The sequence below is a fragment of the Canis lupus genome, chromosome 8, assembly GCF_011100685.1.
Source record: "Canis lupus familiaris isolate Mischka breed German Shepherd chromosome 8, alternate assembly UU_Cfam_GSD_1.0, whole genome shotgun sequence".
NCBI lineage: Eukaryota > Metazoa > Chordata > Mammalia > Carnivora > Canidae > Canis > Canis lupus.
Window position 1 is genome coordinate 71014216 of NC_049229.1, and position 15586 is coordinate 71029801.

Genomic DNA, 15586 nt, shown 5'->3' on the forward strand with positions numbered 1-15586 from the left:
CATTTAGTTTGTCGTTCACTGACTCCCGGGTAAGTTGGAACTTTACTACAGTGGACCCTTGAACAATTTGAGGTTCCAACACCTGTGTAGTAAAAAATTTACATATAACTTTTGACACCCCCAAAACTTTACTAATGACCTGCTGTTGACCAGAAACCCTGCCAATGACATAAACCGGCAATAAACACACGTTTGTACATTGTCTGTGGTACATATTGTGTTCTCACAATAAAGGAAGCTAGAGAAAAGACAGCGTCATTAAGAAAGTCCTAGGGAAGAGAAAATACACAGAACTGGATTGGAAAAGTGGACACACAAACCTGTGTTGTTCAATAAGCAGCTGTATACATTCTGAGTGAAGTAACTGTCAGTTTCTAAGTACTTTAAATATGAAAAAAAGGAAATAGAAAACATAGTGCCTTAGTGAAGCTAATACTGAGTTGCACTGTATGTAGTTACAGTTGGAAGTAAATCGACCTTTTGTCAATCGGAAAGTATTGACAAAATCAGTATTAGAATGCCTGTTAATAAAAGAGTTTGAATTCTTTTTCAAAACTGACTTCTTGTTTCTAAGTTGGTTGTCATTTGTGCCATACCTGGGCGAGACAGTCGTGGTGTACTTGCAGAGCACACTGAGACCGAGGAGCTCACACTCCATGAGGCTGCTCTGGCAGCTGCCTGCATGAGAGCGGGCAGGTGACTCTCTCCCTGTTGTTTCGACTCTTGAATTTGGTCTTTGCACCTGGAGGTTGAGGCTCTGGGAGGGGGGAGGGACAGGCCAGTGGGAACTCTTGTTTGTTTCAAACAGTTCTATGCTATTTGGGGTGTTTTTGTTTTTGGACCTTGTTTTATTTTTTGTAAATTACAAAAATTTACAGGGGTATAATGAAGTGTGATTGATTAGCAAGCCTTTTTTTCTTTTTTCTTTTTTTTTTTTTTTTAAGATTTTATTTATTCATGAGAGACACAGAGAGAGGCAGAGACAGAAGGAGAAGCAGACTCCTCCATGCAGGGAGCCCAACGTAGGACTCGATTCCAGGTCTCCAGGATCACGCCCTGGGCTGAAGGCGGCGCGAAACTGGAGCCACCCGGGCTGCCCACAAGCCTTTTTTTCACCCCTGGAAGAAAGACTAGAAAATGTAGAGAGGAAGTAACTTTATGAGTGTGGTGACTTCTCCTGGAGATTGAGTCTGTCAGTTTTCTGTGGCATTTACCTTAGTGCTTGAAAGCTGGCACTTGTCACCTTGTGTTAGAATTTGAAAGCAAATGCCAGGCACTGGTTCATATAATTCATCTCTTAGATTTTTTTAATATGAAGTGGCTTATTTATCAACTTTGGCTGACACTAAAACCCAAATTTAATATATTTTTTTATTTCTTTAATTATCTTTCAAAGTACCAAAATAATATGTATCATAGAAAATTTAAGTAGGGAATCCCTGGGTGGCTCAGCAGTTTAGCGCCTGCCTTTGGCCCAGGGTGTGATCCTGGAGTCCCGGGATCGAGTCCCACGTCGGGCTCCCGGCACGGAGCCTGCTTCTCCCTCTGTCTCTGCCTCCTCTCTCTCTCTGTCTATCATGAATGAATAAATAAATAAAATCTTTAAAAAAAAAAAAAGAAAAAATTTAAGTAGAACTAAGTTAAAAAAAAAAAATCCGTCTTCCCAGCTAGAGACAAGTACTGCTGATACTTGAGTATATTTTGAACCATTCCTCTTGGGATTTATGTATGTAAGTAAGATCCATAATGGGATCATATTATATGATTGTTTTTTTATTGTCTTTATTTTTATTCTTGTGCCTGGGAGGCCTGAAATTATAGAGTTCTAGTGCTCATAGACATTCCTTCCTGCCCCACAGTTTGTTTACTGGTCTCTTGTCTTGTTTTTCAGTAGATGAATACATTGCCATTGCTAAAGAGAAGCATGGGTACAACATGGAACAGGTAATGACATGGTTTCATTTTGTTGTTAAAAGTGGGTTTTTATTTAAAGGTGGGGGGTTGTAACTAACCTGTTAAATTGTGTTCTGTGTGTTGAGTAGCAGTGCAATTTTTTGGTGATCACCAGCAAATTAAAGCTCTAGTCTCATTTTCCTGCCTGACATGAGTATTAGGGGAACCTTTGATTTCAAAGACACTGGTGTATTTCTGCAGGTTTGTAGTATTTATGCCTCCTGTGGCTCAAGGTAGCTAGCTCCAGGATGCCAGATACTTGGGCATAGTGGTTCCCTATTTGAACATGTGGTTTGTTTGTCATTCATGTATTTTGAATGTTGTTCTTTTTTCCCTGACTCCGTGTTGTCACACTCACACCTAAGGTGTTTTCATATTAATTGTTTTGAATTACTTTCAGGTTGTAAAAATCTGACCAAGATTTTCTTTTAAAAATTGTTTGGAACCTATTAATGAGAAATATACAAGATTAATTTTGCTCCAGAAGTGCGATGATAATCTTATTTCAGCCTCATTTCTAATTACTATTTAAAAAAAAAAAAAAAAGCATATTAAGTTGGATTAGTGCTTGGGCATTGATGTAGATTTTACAGCCTGTAAGTTACTAGCAATTACCCTCATGACTGAGGGTACCACTAAGTTACATTATATAGAATTGGACTCTTTCTTTTAGCCTTGGCCTTTTAATTATTCCACCCTGGTAGAATTTGTCAGAAAAGCCAGTTACAGGGACTTCTGGGTGGTTTGTTAAGTGTCTACCTTGGGCTCAGGTCATGATCCCAAGATCCAGGGATTGAGCTCCATACTGGCCTCCTTGCTCATTGGGGAGTTTGCTTCTCCCTCTCACCCTGCTCATGCTCACTTACTTGCTCACTCTCTCTCAAATAAATAAATAAAATCTTTAAAAAATATATAAAAGAAAAGCCAATTACAATGAAACCATTCCAAAATCTTTCAAAGCAAGAGATATATGCTTTCTTTTTTTTCCAATCCCTACTCATGTAGAACATCACCAATTTTTTAAGATTTTATTTTATTTTTTTAAAGATTTTATTTATTTATTCATGATAGACATAGGGGGAGAGAGAGGCAGAGATACAGGCAGAGGGAGAAGCAGGCTCCATGCAGGGAGCCCGATGCGGGACCCGATCCCGGGACTCCAGGATTGCGCCCTGGGCAAAAGGCAGGCGCTAAACCGCTGAGCCACCCAGGGATCCCAAGATTTTATTTTTAAGTAATCTCTGTACCCAGTGTGGGACTAGAACTCAAAACCCTGGTATCAAAAAAAAAAAACCCTGGTATCAAGAGTCTCATGCTCCACCTACTGAGCCAACCAGCGTCCAGAACATCACCAACATTTATTTATTTATTTATTTATTTATTTTTATGATAGTCACAGAGAGAGAGAGAGACAGTCAGAGACACAGGCAGAGGGAGAAGCAGGCTCCATTCACTGGGAGCCCGACGTGGGACTCGATCCCGGGTCTCCAGGATCACACCCTGGGCAAAAGGCAGACGCCAAACCGCTGCGCCACCCAGGGATCCCCCATCACCAACTTTTAATTCTATTTAGAAAGTGTAAAAACTATTGGGCAATTGGGGCAGCTGGCTGGCTCAGTCAAAAGGGTGTGCAACTCTTAATCTCAAGGTTATGAGGTCAAGCCCTCCATATTGGATGTTGGATATTTATTTACTTAAAAAATAAAACCTAAAAAAAAATTGGTAATTGCTAAATATAGTATGAATTTTTAAGGATTCTGGTCTTTAAAAGTATGATTATTCTCACTTTGGAGTTACAGGAAGTTTTCTCAGGAAAAAAAATTGCTGAATTATCTGTTTTTTCCAGTTTGTCCCTCACCCATTTGAATCCTTTCACCCTTCTGAGCTACCAAAAAACTATTTTTTGAGCTTTTCTGGCAAAAGAATAAAAACAAGTACCTAAAATTTTTTTTTCAAAATTTATTTATTTTAGAGAGAGTTGGATGGAGGAGCATAGGGAGAGAGAGAGGCTTAAGCAGACTCCATCCTGAGCACAGAGCCTGACACAGGGCTTGATTTTACGGCCTTGAGAAACCAAGAATTGGCACTTTACCAACTGTGCCACCCAGGCACCCCCAACTAAGTGCTTCTATAGATTATTTTGTCCTATTGTATACAGAGGCATTCAAGTGTGGTCTTTTAAGAGCACAGATTCTAGAGCCACACTGCCTCTGTCATCTATCAGTATTGGACCATTGGCAAGGACTTAATTTCTCAGGGCCACCCTATTCTAATCTGAGAAGTGAGCATAATGGAACCTGTCTCACAGGAGTCAGCATGTTGGTGGGCGCAAATCCACGTCACTTGCATAGCAGTATTGTCTGCAGAGGAGCACATGCTCTTTTGCCAACCTCATTTCCATTTTAATGTTTCACTCACATCTTTGGTCTAAAATTTCACTTGTACTATTTTTCTAGGCTCTTGGGATGCTCTTTTGGCATAAGCATAATATTGAAAAGTCATTGGCTGATTTGCCCAACTTTACCCCCTTCCCAGATGAGTGGACTGTGGAAGATAAAGTCTTGTTTGAGCAAGCCTTTAGTTTTCATGGGAAAACTTTTCATAGAATCCAACAGATGGTAAGTAAATGAGACCACTGATTTTTCTTTTTTCCCTAGCCTCTCTCCACTGCACCCTACCCAAAGGATAGGGATATCATCCACAAGCATGAATATTCTCATTTTTAATAAAGCTGCCTTTATATAGAATAGTTCATGCTTGCTGTGGGGTAGATAAGAGGCTTCACGTTACAGGAGTGAAGCATTCCCTAGCACTCCCCAGCTTGATAGCAGCTGTCACACAAGCTCTCCGCCACCCTATCCCCATCTCTCTTATTGGGACTTCCCAGATTAGTCTGATGGAAAGCATCTTTGATGGTGGTTTGATTAAGTGAAGCATCTGCCTGGGGAAGGCTTGCTTATCTCTTATACTCTAGAAGGTTGTTTGGTGGACTCCTACCAGGAAAGCTGATGGTTACATGAGTGCTAAAATGAATTTTTAAAAAATAACCCAAGAGTTAGGATAGAAACCTGAGGTGAATACTTGGATTCATCTCAGACTGCCTTAGCGATCTTTTTTGGGCTGAGTGTCACTTCCAGGCCCTCTGCAGTGATTTGGAATGTATTGATGAGAGTTCTCTTTGAATGAATCTCTTTCTCAGAGAAAAGGGCTGTGACTTAGGACTTTTCTGGATGTGTGAGACCACCTTTATTAACTGTATCTAAGAGCACTTGATTTGTGAAGATTAGCTCTAAATCGAAACCAACTCAGTTTTTATGTTTAGCTTCCTGATAAATCTATAGCAAGTCTGGTGAAATTTTACTACTCCTGGAAGAAGACGAGGACTAAAACCAGTGTGATGGACCGCCATGCTCGGAAACAGAAGCGGGAGCGGGAGGAGAGGTCAGTGTCTCTGGAAGTGGTATCTCCCCATGTTGGGGATCTTTTGGGTTACTAGAATTTCTAAGAGCTGATAGACATACAAAGGAAAGGCCGAGTAATTAATTTACTCCAGCGCCTTCCTGCTGGAGCCAGACATACACAGATACTCTTTCACTGATGCTCATGAGCTATGTTAATGCACGTTCTGTTCTGCAGGTATTTTTTCTTACCACTCTTTTCATGTAATCAGTAAGCGTCTTCCATTTGAATGAACAAACTTTCCCGCATATTCTTTCCTGCCCTTAAAGGGTGTTTCCTTTTAATAAGGAATCCATTATTTCCTAGGTTGAATTTTTTTAATATATATATATATAAATTTGTTTGACGTGTTTTAATGTCTGGTATGTTAAAAAATGACCGTACAGTTTAGATTTCCTTCATCCTTTTTTTTTGACGTGTTTTAATGTCTGGTATGTTAAAAAATGACCGTACAGTTTAGATTTCCTTCATCCTTTTTTTTTGACCATCTGTTTTGTGTATGAGAGTGAGAGAGAGAAACATATTATGATTTCTTCTTCATAAGTTGCTAGTTTTAAGGATAGCTTGATGAGTAGGCTGCATTATAGCCAACACTTCCTCAGTCTTATAAATGACACAGAGTAGTGGGAATTGTGCTGTACTCACATGTAGAGGCAAGTTTGAATGTCAACTTCAGAGGTTGTCCTGTGTGTTCATAGGTGAGTCCATTCAACACACTCCTTCCCCAAGTTTCCACTTCCTTGGCTCTAAAATGAAGAAGCTCAAAGTCCAGAAGGCAATGCATAGACATACTGGCTATAGGTGGCTTTTTATTTTATTTATTTATTTATTTATTTTTTAAGATTTATTTATTCATGAGAGACAGAGAGAGACAGAGAGAGAGGCAGAGACATAGAGGGAGAAGCAGGCTCTTCGCAGGAAGCCCAATGCGGGACTTGATCCCAGATCCTGGGATCACGACCTGGGACCTAAGGCAGGCGCCTTGCTACTGAGCCACCCAGGCGTCCCATAGGTGGCTTTTTAAATCATGTTTTCCACATTTTTTGTAATGTTATCTTTAAAAATTAATAATACAAATAAGGTGAAGAAAGATGGACTATATGATCTCCATAGCCCCATCTCAGGAGAATGTTTTATGATTTTAAATAGAATAAGGTGAGAACAAATAGTATCTCTTTTGGAGAATTCAGATCCATGCGCCCATCTGTAAAATGGGGGCGGTGGTTGGAAGATCTGCAAAGCTCTCTCCAGCTGCAAGAGTCTGTAAAACTGTTGACCTTGATACATCTGCATGTTGTGTGGTCTGCAGCATCCATACTAATGGGTCTGCTTTTGGATCAATATGCTTATTAGTAATCAGAAGTGGCAAATACTACTGAATTTGTTTTGGGTGTTCGATACTTTTTTTTTTTTTTTTTTGGGTGTTCGATACTTTTGATTAAAAATTTTTATTTCCATTATATATTTGGTCTCATTTACTTTTCATAGAGTAAGTCTGTTACTACAGACAAGCATACTCTTACCAAGCTGAAATTAGAGTTAAATAGGTTGGGATTTGTTGTCCTTGAGTATGAAAAGGTAAGATCACCAGCTGACGCCTGTGTCCTCACTTCCCTGGTGCTTTTTCTTTGCATCAGCACCAAGCGTAGGGAGAGGGGCTGTGCTCCCACCTGCTGCAAGCACCTTCCCCGTTGTCTGGATGCAGACCAAGGAGTGCACACCACATGGTGTAGGACCTGAGAGATCGTTGGCAGTAATGGCAGGACCTGGGAAAGAGTTTCCTGAGCCCTGGGCTTGCTCTCCTCTGGCTCTTCTCAGCCAGAACCTCTCACCCCCTGAGGGGCTGCCAGGGTGGATGGGGAGAAGGGTAGCATCGCCACCTGGGTTGGATCCTGAGACAGTGGGGACATTGACATTTGAACACCTGACTGTTCTGCTGCCACCACTGTTGAGTTGGTCGAAACTGTGGGCATACTGGGGCCAGCTGCTCAACTTGTGTGAGTGAACCTTAGTTTTCATATTTTTTAAAGTAAATGTCCTAACTACTACAGAGTTCTTCTAAAAAATTAGTAATACGTGGAAGGCTGTAAACAAAAGCATTTGAAGTACCATGTCCATGTGAGTGTTCTTTTTTAAATTAACCTAATTTGAAATACCAGTCTATGCAGGCCACCCAGAAGGCCCTCTCATTCTCTCACTTGTGTAGAGTCATAAGTGTCTACTCGTGGAACTTGAAATGAAGTTTTACTTGTTGGGAACTTTGTTCTCAGAGCAGTGGGACTTGATTCTGGAGTAATCTGTTATGTCTCATGATCATGTCCTAGCCCACCACAGACTAATTATGGGGCAATGACATAAACATCTTAAGTTTGTTATTCTCAGTGGAGAGTTGTGAAAAAGCTTTTTAAATCTTTTAGACCAAGAGAACTATGGAATTGGTATTATTTTATGTGAATTGTAGAAATGTTTTTTTTTTATCTCAGCAGTCTGAAAACATACTAATTTTATATTAAATCTGTCATTAAATCAATTTATTGCTTATATTTGTATATTAAATAGAATTAGTACCAAGTAATCTTTCAGTAACTTGTTCTTGTCTTCCAGTGAGGATGAACTGGAAGAAACAAATGGAAATAACCCCATTGACATTGAGATTGATCAAAACAAGGAAAGCAAAAAGGAGGTATTTTTTTCCCTAGTATTGTTTAGGCAAATAAATTTTATTACTAGTTCCATAAATAAAACATTCCTCTTACTTATTCTATTTAATATATTAAGTACTATGTATAAGGCATCATGATAAAACTTTAAACAATACTAACTTTGCTTTATAGACCTTAGATTTTTATTTGCTGAGAAACAGGAATAAAAGAAGTGTTAACATTACTGAGTAAGGATTTTGTCCCCACTGGGCAGCCATCCTCACTGCCCTCCCTAAGCCACTAGCTCCAGGGGTCAATCAGCAGTGGGATGGTGCTGGTGAGGATTAATTATTTCTTTCAGCCCTCGGGGTGGCCAGTCCCAGGGGCCTGCACAGTGGTTCTGGAGGGGACTGTGAAGGGCAGGCAGGGACTCGGTGCACGTTGTCCTATTACTCAGAACCAACAGTGTGGGTCATATGACCTTGAGCCCCACACATGGTGACCTTTTAGTCTTTCACATCTTAAAAATCATTATGTCAGAGGATTCAAGAGGCCCATGAATTCCTACAATTGTATATGCCTTTGGTTTTGTATATTTATAACATTTATTATAAACTGTCCACTGAGAACGATGGGGTGTCCAGATGATCTTATTAGCCTTTTGAAATGGGGTGCAGCCTAAGGTTATTTTGTCCATTCAAAGTTGAATAACGCATGTGTGAGATCCCTGAAGGCTCTCCATGGAAACCCAAGGCTCCTTGGCACAAAATGGAAACCCCGCACCACATAGCAGCTGGTCCCTGGTGGGCTAACAATATAGTCTTTGGCCATTGGCACCCATCAGCCCCTTGGTTCAGGCTGGAGTATTGAATCCCAGTGTGGATATGACTTTTATATCTTCATACAAGTGTTTTTCTGAAGACAGATTCTATAGTTTCAGTAAAACCAGAGTTCTCTATCTCAGAAGGTTCTAAAGTATGAGAACAGCTGTTTTAGGCTGTTCTAAGAAAAACAAAAGTGTCTAGGCGTACCTAAACTTTAAAATCACTTCAGTAATACATGCTTTTCATAGGCAGAGTAGGAGATCTAGCTAAATAAAAAGGGGAAAATGACTCACAATATTATCACCCTTAATCACTATTAACATTTGGGTGACTTCTTCCAGATGACTTCCTGTGAAATGATACGCCTATATACATAATTCTGAATCTGTACTCACTTTTTAAAAAACAAAGTGAGATCTTAATGTGTATAATTTTTTATAACCTTTTAAGTTTACTTTTTCTTGAACAAGTTTTTATGTCAAGAAATATTTGTCAAATATTTGTGTATATAGCTGTATGTTAGTTTATCATACCTGTATTTCATAATTCAGTTAAGTAATCTTAGGGGTTTGGTTTTCCCTTCTTGCTTTTTGCTATTACAAACAATGTTGAAATGCTGATTTCATGATTAAATGTTAGTACACTGAATTTTTTCTATTGGAACAAATTTCTGGAAGTTGAATTGTTGGGTCACTGTCTCCTGGTTACATTTTTTTAAGGCTTCTTTTGGTATATTGCTACATACCACCAAACTGAAAACTGGTAATTCTTTCTGGACAGCACTCGAGCCAGTGACTTATATGCATGCCCAAACAACAAGACCATTTTAATGGTTAGCTAAATTAGATTATTTGGGAAAAATCAAATTGTACCTACAATTTTTAGGAAGCTTTGTTTTGATGCATTGTTATTTTATTAGGCTCTTCAATGGAACATTTTAAATGAAAGAGGAAATGCTTGATTTTGCATTAATTTCTGTAATTCTTATTTCTATATAATAGCACAGTTTCTGATTAAAAGAAAAATGATTTATTTCTTAATTTCTTTACATACAAAAATGTTGTTAAAACACACATGGTCAATCGGTGATCTTAACAGCACAGTGCTATTACAGAATATAGTTTATTGCCAACTAATATTTTTATGTATTGTTTATGACCACTTGTTCAAGACCTCATTGGTACCATCATAGTTTACAGAATCTGCCTCCCTCAGTCTTTTAAAATATGAAGCAAAAAACCTGAATGTATTCTCAGATTCATCAGCAAATGTTAATACTCTAACAAGATGAGATTATAAACAGCTTCTTAAAATTGTTATCAGGAAGACAGTATCCTTTCCTGGCCAAGATTTTATTACATTTCATTTCCAGAGGTTTCAGTTTTAGAGAAAGCACTTTAAAAAATTAGCAGCAGTCATGCATTATAAAATGACAGCATATATTTTTGAGGCAAATTATACAGTTGTCCTAAAAGCTAAGTGTCATCCAAAAAAAGGTTTATAAAAAAGTCATAGTTACATATGGAAGTTTATATTTTAATAAACTTCTGAACAGATTTAAAGAATTTAAATGGATTTTTTAATATGTGAATCGGTTTTTTTCCTCTTTTCTGTGGTCCCAAATCCATCTATTTTGCTAAGAACTATTAGGATAAAATAGCTCCCCATTCATATATACAAAGCACACAGAAGAGAATACAGATCTTTTTTCTTCCTGTATTACTACAGGGAACTGAGCATGCTTATTGCCAGAGGCTTGAGTGATAGAAGATTGTGTTTATACAGGAGGGCAGTGGATTCTGCTTTGAAGTGTTTAGCCAAAATTCAATAGCCAGTGTTTTTGTTAACTGCCTGTTAGAGTTTATAGATGGTAATTACAATATGGCATGGTGTTTGTCTTCGATTGTTTACAGCCATGTTAAGAAAATATGCTTATTACTGTTCCTTTGGCATTTTAATGTTTTATTTTTTTATTTATTTTTATTTTTTATTTTAATGTTTTAGAATCTCATTTATCAAATATGTATATCATGCAGGTGCCCCCTACGGAGACAGTTCCTCAGATCAAAAAAGAGAAACATAGTACACAAGCTAAAAATAGAGCAAAAAGGAAACCTCCCAAAGGAATGTTTCTTTCTCAAGAAGATGTGGAGGCTGTTTCTGCCAACGCCACGGCCGCCACCACGGTGCTCAGGCAGCTAGACATGGAGTTGGTCTCGATCAAGCGGCAGGTACCGCGGGTCCTGTCCTGGGCGCGAGGGCTAACGGTGCTCCAGAGGCCTTTGTATGTTTCACACACCTAGCTGTGTGTGCTCTTCACAAATCTCTAAAGGGCATTTTGTTTCTCAGGAATTGGACAGAAGATCCTAGGTACTGATCCATTGATGTTTCTTAAATTAACTTTGAAATTGAAGATTTATATATATCTATATTATGTATAGTAGTATATAAATATATATCATATATATATGGTATATATATATATGGTGGATAGATAGATAGATAGATAGATAGATAGATAGATAGATAGATAGATAGTAATGGGATGTGTGTGTGTGTGTGTGTGATTTTCACAGTGTGAGCACACCCACCACACAGCCACCATCTGGATCAAGAAAAGAAATGTTGTCTCCCAAGCCCTGTTCATTTCCCCTTGTACTGCCTGTCCTCTGGGGACTCAACATTGCTTCCAATGCCTCATTAATGCCCCCTCACTCATTACCCACCTTCTCCAAGTAGCTAACCAGTGGTCTGACCTTTTAAACCACACATTACTTTTACCTACTTTTGGGTTTTATATAAACAAAATCATACAATGTGGTTTCTTTTATGCCCAGCAGTCATTCAACATAAGAGATCCGTCCAGGTGGTAGAGAGCCATAGATGTTGTTCTTTCTCATTGGGGTATAAATATCCTGCAACTTACCCATTATACTATTAGTAGAAATTTGGGTTGTTTCCCATTTTGAGCCATTAACAAGTAATACTGGTATGAATGTTTTTTTATATGACTCGGTCAGTTTTGTATGCATCTTTGTTGGATATATGCCTACGAGTAGAATTGCTGGGTTATAGAGTATGCATATGTCCAGCATTTTCTTTTTTCTTTTGTCTCTTCTCTCCCCCCTCCCTAACTCCATCCCTCTCTTCCCCCTTCCCTCTTTGCTCCTCTCTTTCCTTTCCTTCGGGGAGGCGAGTGTGTGCAGAGGAAGAGGGAAAGAGAGTCCCGACATGGGGCTCGATCTCACAACCTTGAGATCATGACCTGAGCCAAAATCAAGAGCCGGATGCTTAACTGTCGAGCATTTTCAAAAAAAATTCCAAACAGTGTTCTAGAGTGGTTATATCAGTTATGTGAGTTTGGTTACATTACATTAAGGCTTAAAACTAATTGTAGCACTTTTGACATTTGGGGCTGGATGATTCCTTGTCATGAGGAGTTGTCCTATGTATTGTTAAGATGTTTAGCAGCTACTCTGGCCTTTACCTAATTGATACCAGTAGCACCTTGCCCCCATCAGTTGTGACAACAGAAGTGTCCTCAGGCATTGCCTAATTATACCCCCTTGGGCGTGGGGCAAAATTATTTCCTCCTTCCCATTCTGAGGCTTGCCTTTTCACTCTTTTAATGGTTCATCTTTTGGTGAAATTTTTAATTTTAAAGTAGTCCTCTCATTCTTATCTTTAACGGTTAGTGCTCTTAAGTTTTGTCAAGAACCTTTCCTAAGGTTATAAGGATATTGTCTCATGCTATCCTCAAAGTGTTGTTTTGCCCTTCACATGTTGATCTTCACTCTGTCTGGAAATGTTCTTCCGTGTATGCTGTTACATGTAGGGTTGATACTTGTGTTTGCAGGTGGATAGCTAGTTAACAGCACTGTTAATTGAAGACTATCCTTTTCTTACCTCAGTGCATTGTGACCTTTGTTCTAAATCCAGTGTCCATAGATGATCTGCTTTGGGGTTCTCTTGTTATTCCGTCCTGTGTGTCCATTCCTCACTGATACTATCCTTCCTTAATTATATGTATGTTACACATCTTAGTATCTCTGGTCTTAGATGGTAAGTCCTCCAAGATTGTCTGTCCTGGCCTTTTGTGTTTCTATATAAAATTTAGATTTACCTTCTCAGTTTCCAGAAAAATAATTACGGAATTTTTATTGGGATTGTATTGAATCTCTAGATCAAAATAGAGAGTTAAACTGGAGAACTAACCGGGACTCCTGAATGTGATCTCTCCCCCCCAACACAGATCTGTCATTCCTCTCGGTGTTGTGCCATTTCTGTGTCCAGGGCTTTGTCAGAGTTATCCCTAGATGTCTGGTATGTTATGATGCTCTTGGAAATGATCTTGTTTTTAAAATTCATCCTGGGCAGCCTGGGTGGCGCAGGGGTTAAGCACCTGCCTTCAGCCCAGGGTGTGATCCTGGAGACCAGGGATGGAGTCCCACGTGGGGCTCCCTGCATGGAGCCTGCTTCTCCCTCTGCCTGTGTCTCTGCCTCTCTCTCTCTGTCTCTCTGTCTAATGAATAAATAAAATCTTTAAAAAATAAATAAATAAAATTAATCCTTTTCTAATTATTTGTGCCTTGTACAAGGAATGGCTCATCATTTGAATCTGATTTTACACAGTACATTTAAACTGCAAATTCAACTGAGTAGCCTAATGTCCTGTCCTTAGTGTTCCGCCCCTCCCCCCATCCGTCTCTCTCTGGAATTCAAGGCAAATTGTGAACTGATGGTTTACTTTTAGTTTTTGCTGCTTTGACTTGTTGATCTTGATGGTTCCTTGGGAGGTTAAATCGAGGCCAATCATCATTTCCTAGATGGGAAGAAGGGGCTGTGACCCCGGTCTGTCCCCTTGGGTCGGGTGGCAGCGCAGAACAGGACCAAGTGTGCCCTGTGCAATCAGAGGATTGGCTTCTAGTCTTGGCTGCTGGCACAGCTGCATCCTAATCTTAGGAGAATCACTTAATCTTTCTGGGCCTCTTTTCAAATGAGATTAATCCTTGCCTGCCTGATCTTACAGGCTATCTGAGGCTGCTGCGGGAGAGAGCATTTTAAGCTCTGTTTGTGCTGGAAGAGCTCTCTGATTGGGGCTGCGAGCTCCCACATGCATTTTCATCTTCCTCTATAAGGGGACTTTCCCCCTCCGCTGAGCGAGTTCCCAGCGCTTGCCGTTCAGCATTAATACATGGAGGAAAGAAAATGAGGCCTCTGCTCCCATGGAGGTGTGACTGGCGCTACAGTCAGATAGATAAAACAGTCTTTGGTTTCACAGCCAGGGTCAGGAGCAGGAATTTTTTATTGGAAGGTAGCTGCTTGAATAGAGAGGGCTTACGTCTCCTCACTGAGAGAGGTTGTTTACCCCCTGCAGCCTGACGGAGCTGCTGCCAGAGGCCTTCGCTGACTCCACGGCAGCCGGTCATTGTCCGGACATCTTTGCTGGGTGCCTCCATCCATGTGTGGGGGCGGCTCAGGGAAGGGCTCACGTGAATACGGCAGAAAACCCGACTAACAGCAGCTTAAACAATTCAGGATTTGTTCTTATCAGCGGCCCAGTCCCAGCGCCAGTGCCTGCTGGCATTAGCCCGTCTGCTCAGTGGTGTGCTTGAGGACCCCAGATGCATCCACATGTTCTCCTCTGCCATTCTGCGTCTACCAGCTTTGCACCCTGCTAGTTGTCTCACGTTGGAAGCTTCAGAAGCCATTTTGTAGCCTTCACATCTGCGTCCAGGGCAGCCAAGGAGACTCAGGAGGCGGAGCTAACCCATCCGCCGTTACCTTAGCAGGAACTCCTTTACTTTGTGCATGCCAGAGCTTTTGCACAACAGCTCCTCCTAGCTCCGAGGGAGACACCCACCTCTGGGCACCTGGCGTGTTAGGTCTTTGAGTTGAGGAGACAGTCATACAATCAAGTAGAAGAATAAGGTCATGCACAGCTGGGAGATCTAAGTGAGGCACCAGTCTATTTTGTGTGTTTTCCTTACGAGCTGAGTTCCTTTATAGCCTGTTTCTTCTGCAGCTTGTTGCCACTCTGGCTTCTTTTCCACTTGGCATGATGTTGGCAACTAAGCCCTATTCTTACTCCAAGGGTAGACACTGAGTATTACTAATAAGGAAAATACATTAGGACGAGAGATGAAGGTTAATGAGAAATTTTTTTTTAAGATTTATTTATTTATTCATTCAAAGTGAGCCAGAGAGAGGCAGAGACACAGGCAGTGGGAGAAGCAGGCTCCATGCAGGAAGCCCGACGTGGGATTCGATCCCGGGTCTCCAGGATCACACCCCGGGCTACAGGCGGCACTAAACCGCTGCGCCACCGGGGCTGCCCGGTTAATGAGAATTTAGAGCTAACTTTTAGTTTAGAATTTGTGGAGGTTTTGCCATGTAGCTACTTGTTTCCTCTCTATACTGCTTTATTGATTTTAAAGAGAAAATGCCTGTGGTAAATAGGTTGGTCTAACTTAGAAAATGCACGTTACCTAATCACAGTGCAGTATATACCCAGTTTTATTACATAGGTGAACAAGCTGGAGCAAACGGAATAGCATATTTGACAGAAGTGCTAGGAGGCTGAAGTTCTAGATTGCGGACTTTAGAGAATTCGCTAATTCCCTGTCAATGAGTTTCTAGGCCTAAAGAGAGTTCAGTGAACATAATGCTGAACATCTGACATTTTATGTGTCGGTACCTAAGAGCTCT

The 15586-nt window shown here is 40.3% G+C and overlaps 1 protein-coding gene across 3 annotated transcripts in view; it reads left to right on the forward strand.

Moving 5' to 3' along the window:
• RCOR1 (REST corepressor 1) overlaps positions 1 to 15586 on the forward strand; it is a 131658-nt gene that overhangs the window by 102708 nt on the left and 13364 nt on the right. For all 3 annotated transcript variants that reach the window (XM_038545794.1, XM_038545796.1, XM_038545795.1), the window contains exons 4-8: positions 1892 to 1944; positions 4410 to 4571; positions 5276 to 5394; positions 8017 to 8095; positions 10915 to 11109. In XM_038545794.1, coding sequence (XP_038401722.1) covers positions 1892 to 1944; positions 4410 to 4571; positions 5276 to 5394; positions 8017 to 8095; positions 10915 to 11109 — 608 coding nt within the window. The remainder of the gene's footprint in view (positions 1 to 1891; positions 1945 to 4409; positions 4572 to 5275; positions 5395 to 8016; positions 8096 to 10914; positions 11110 to 15586) is intronic.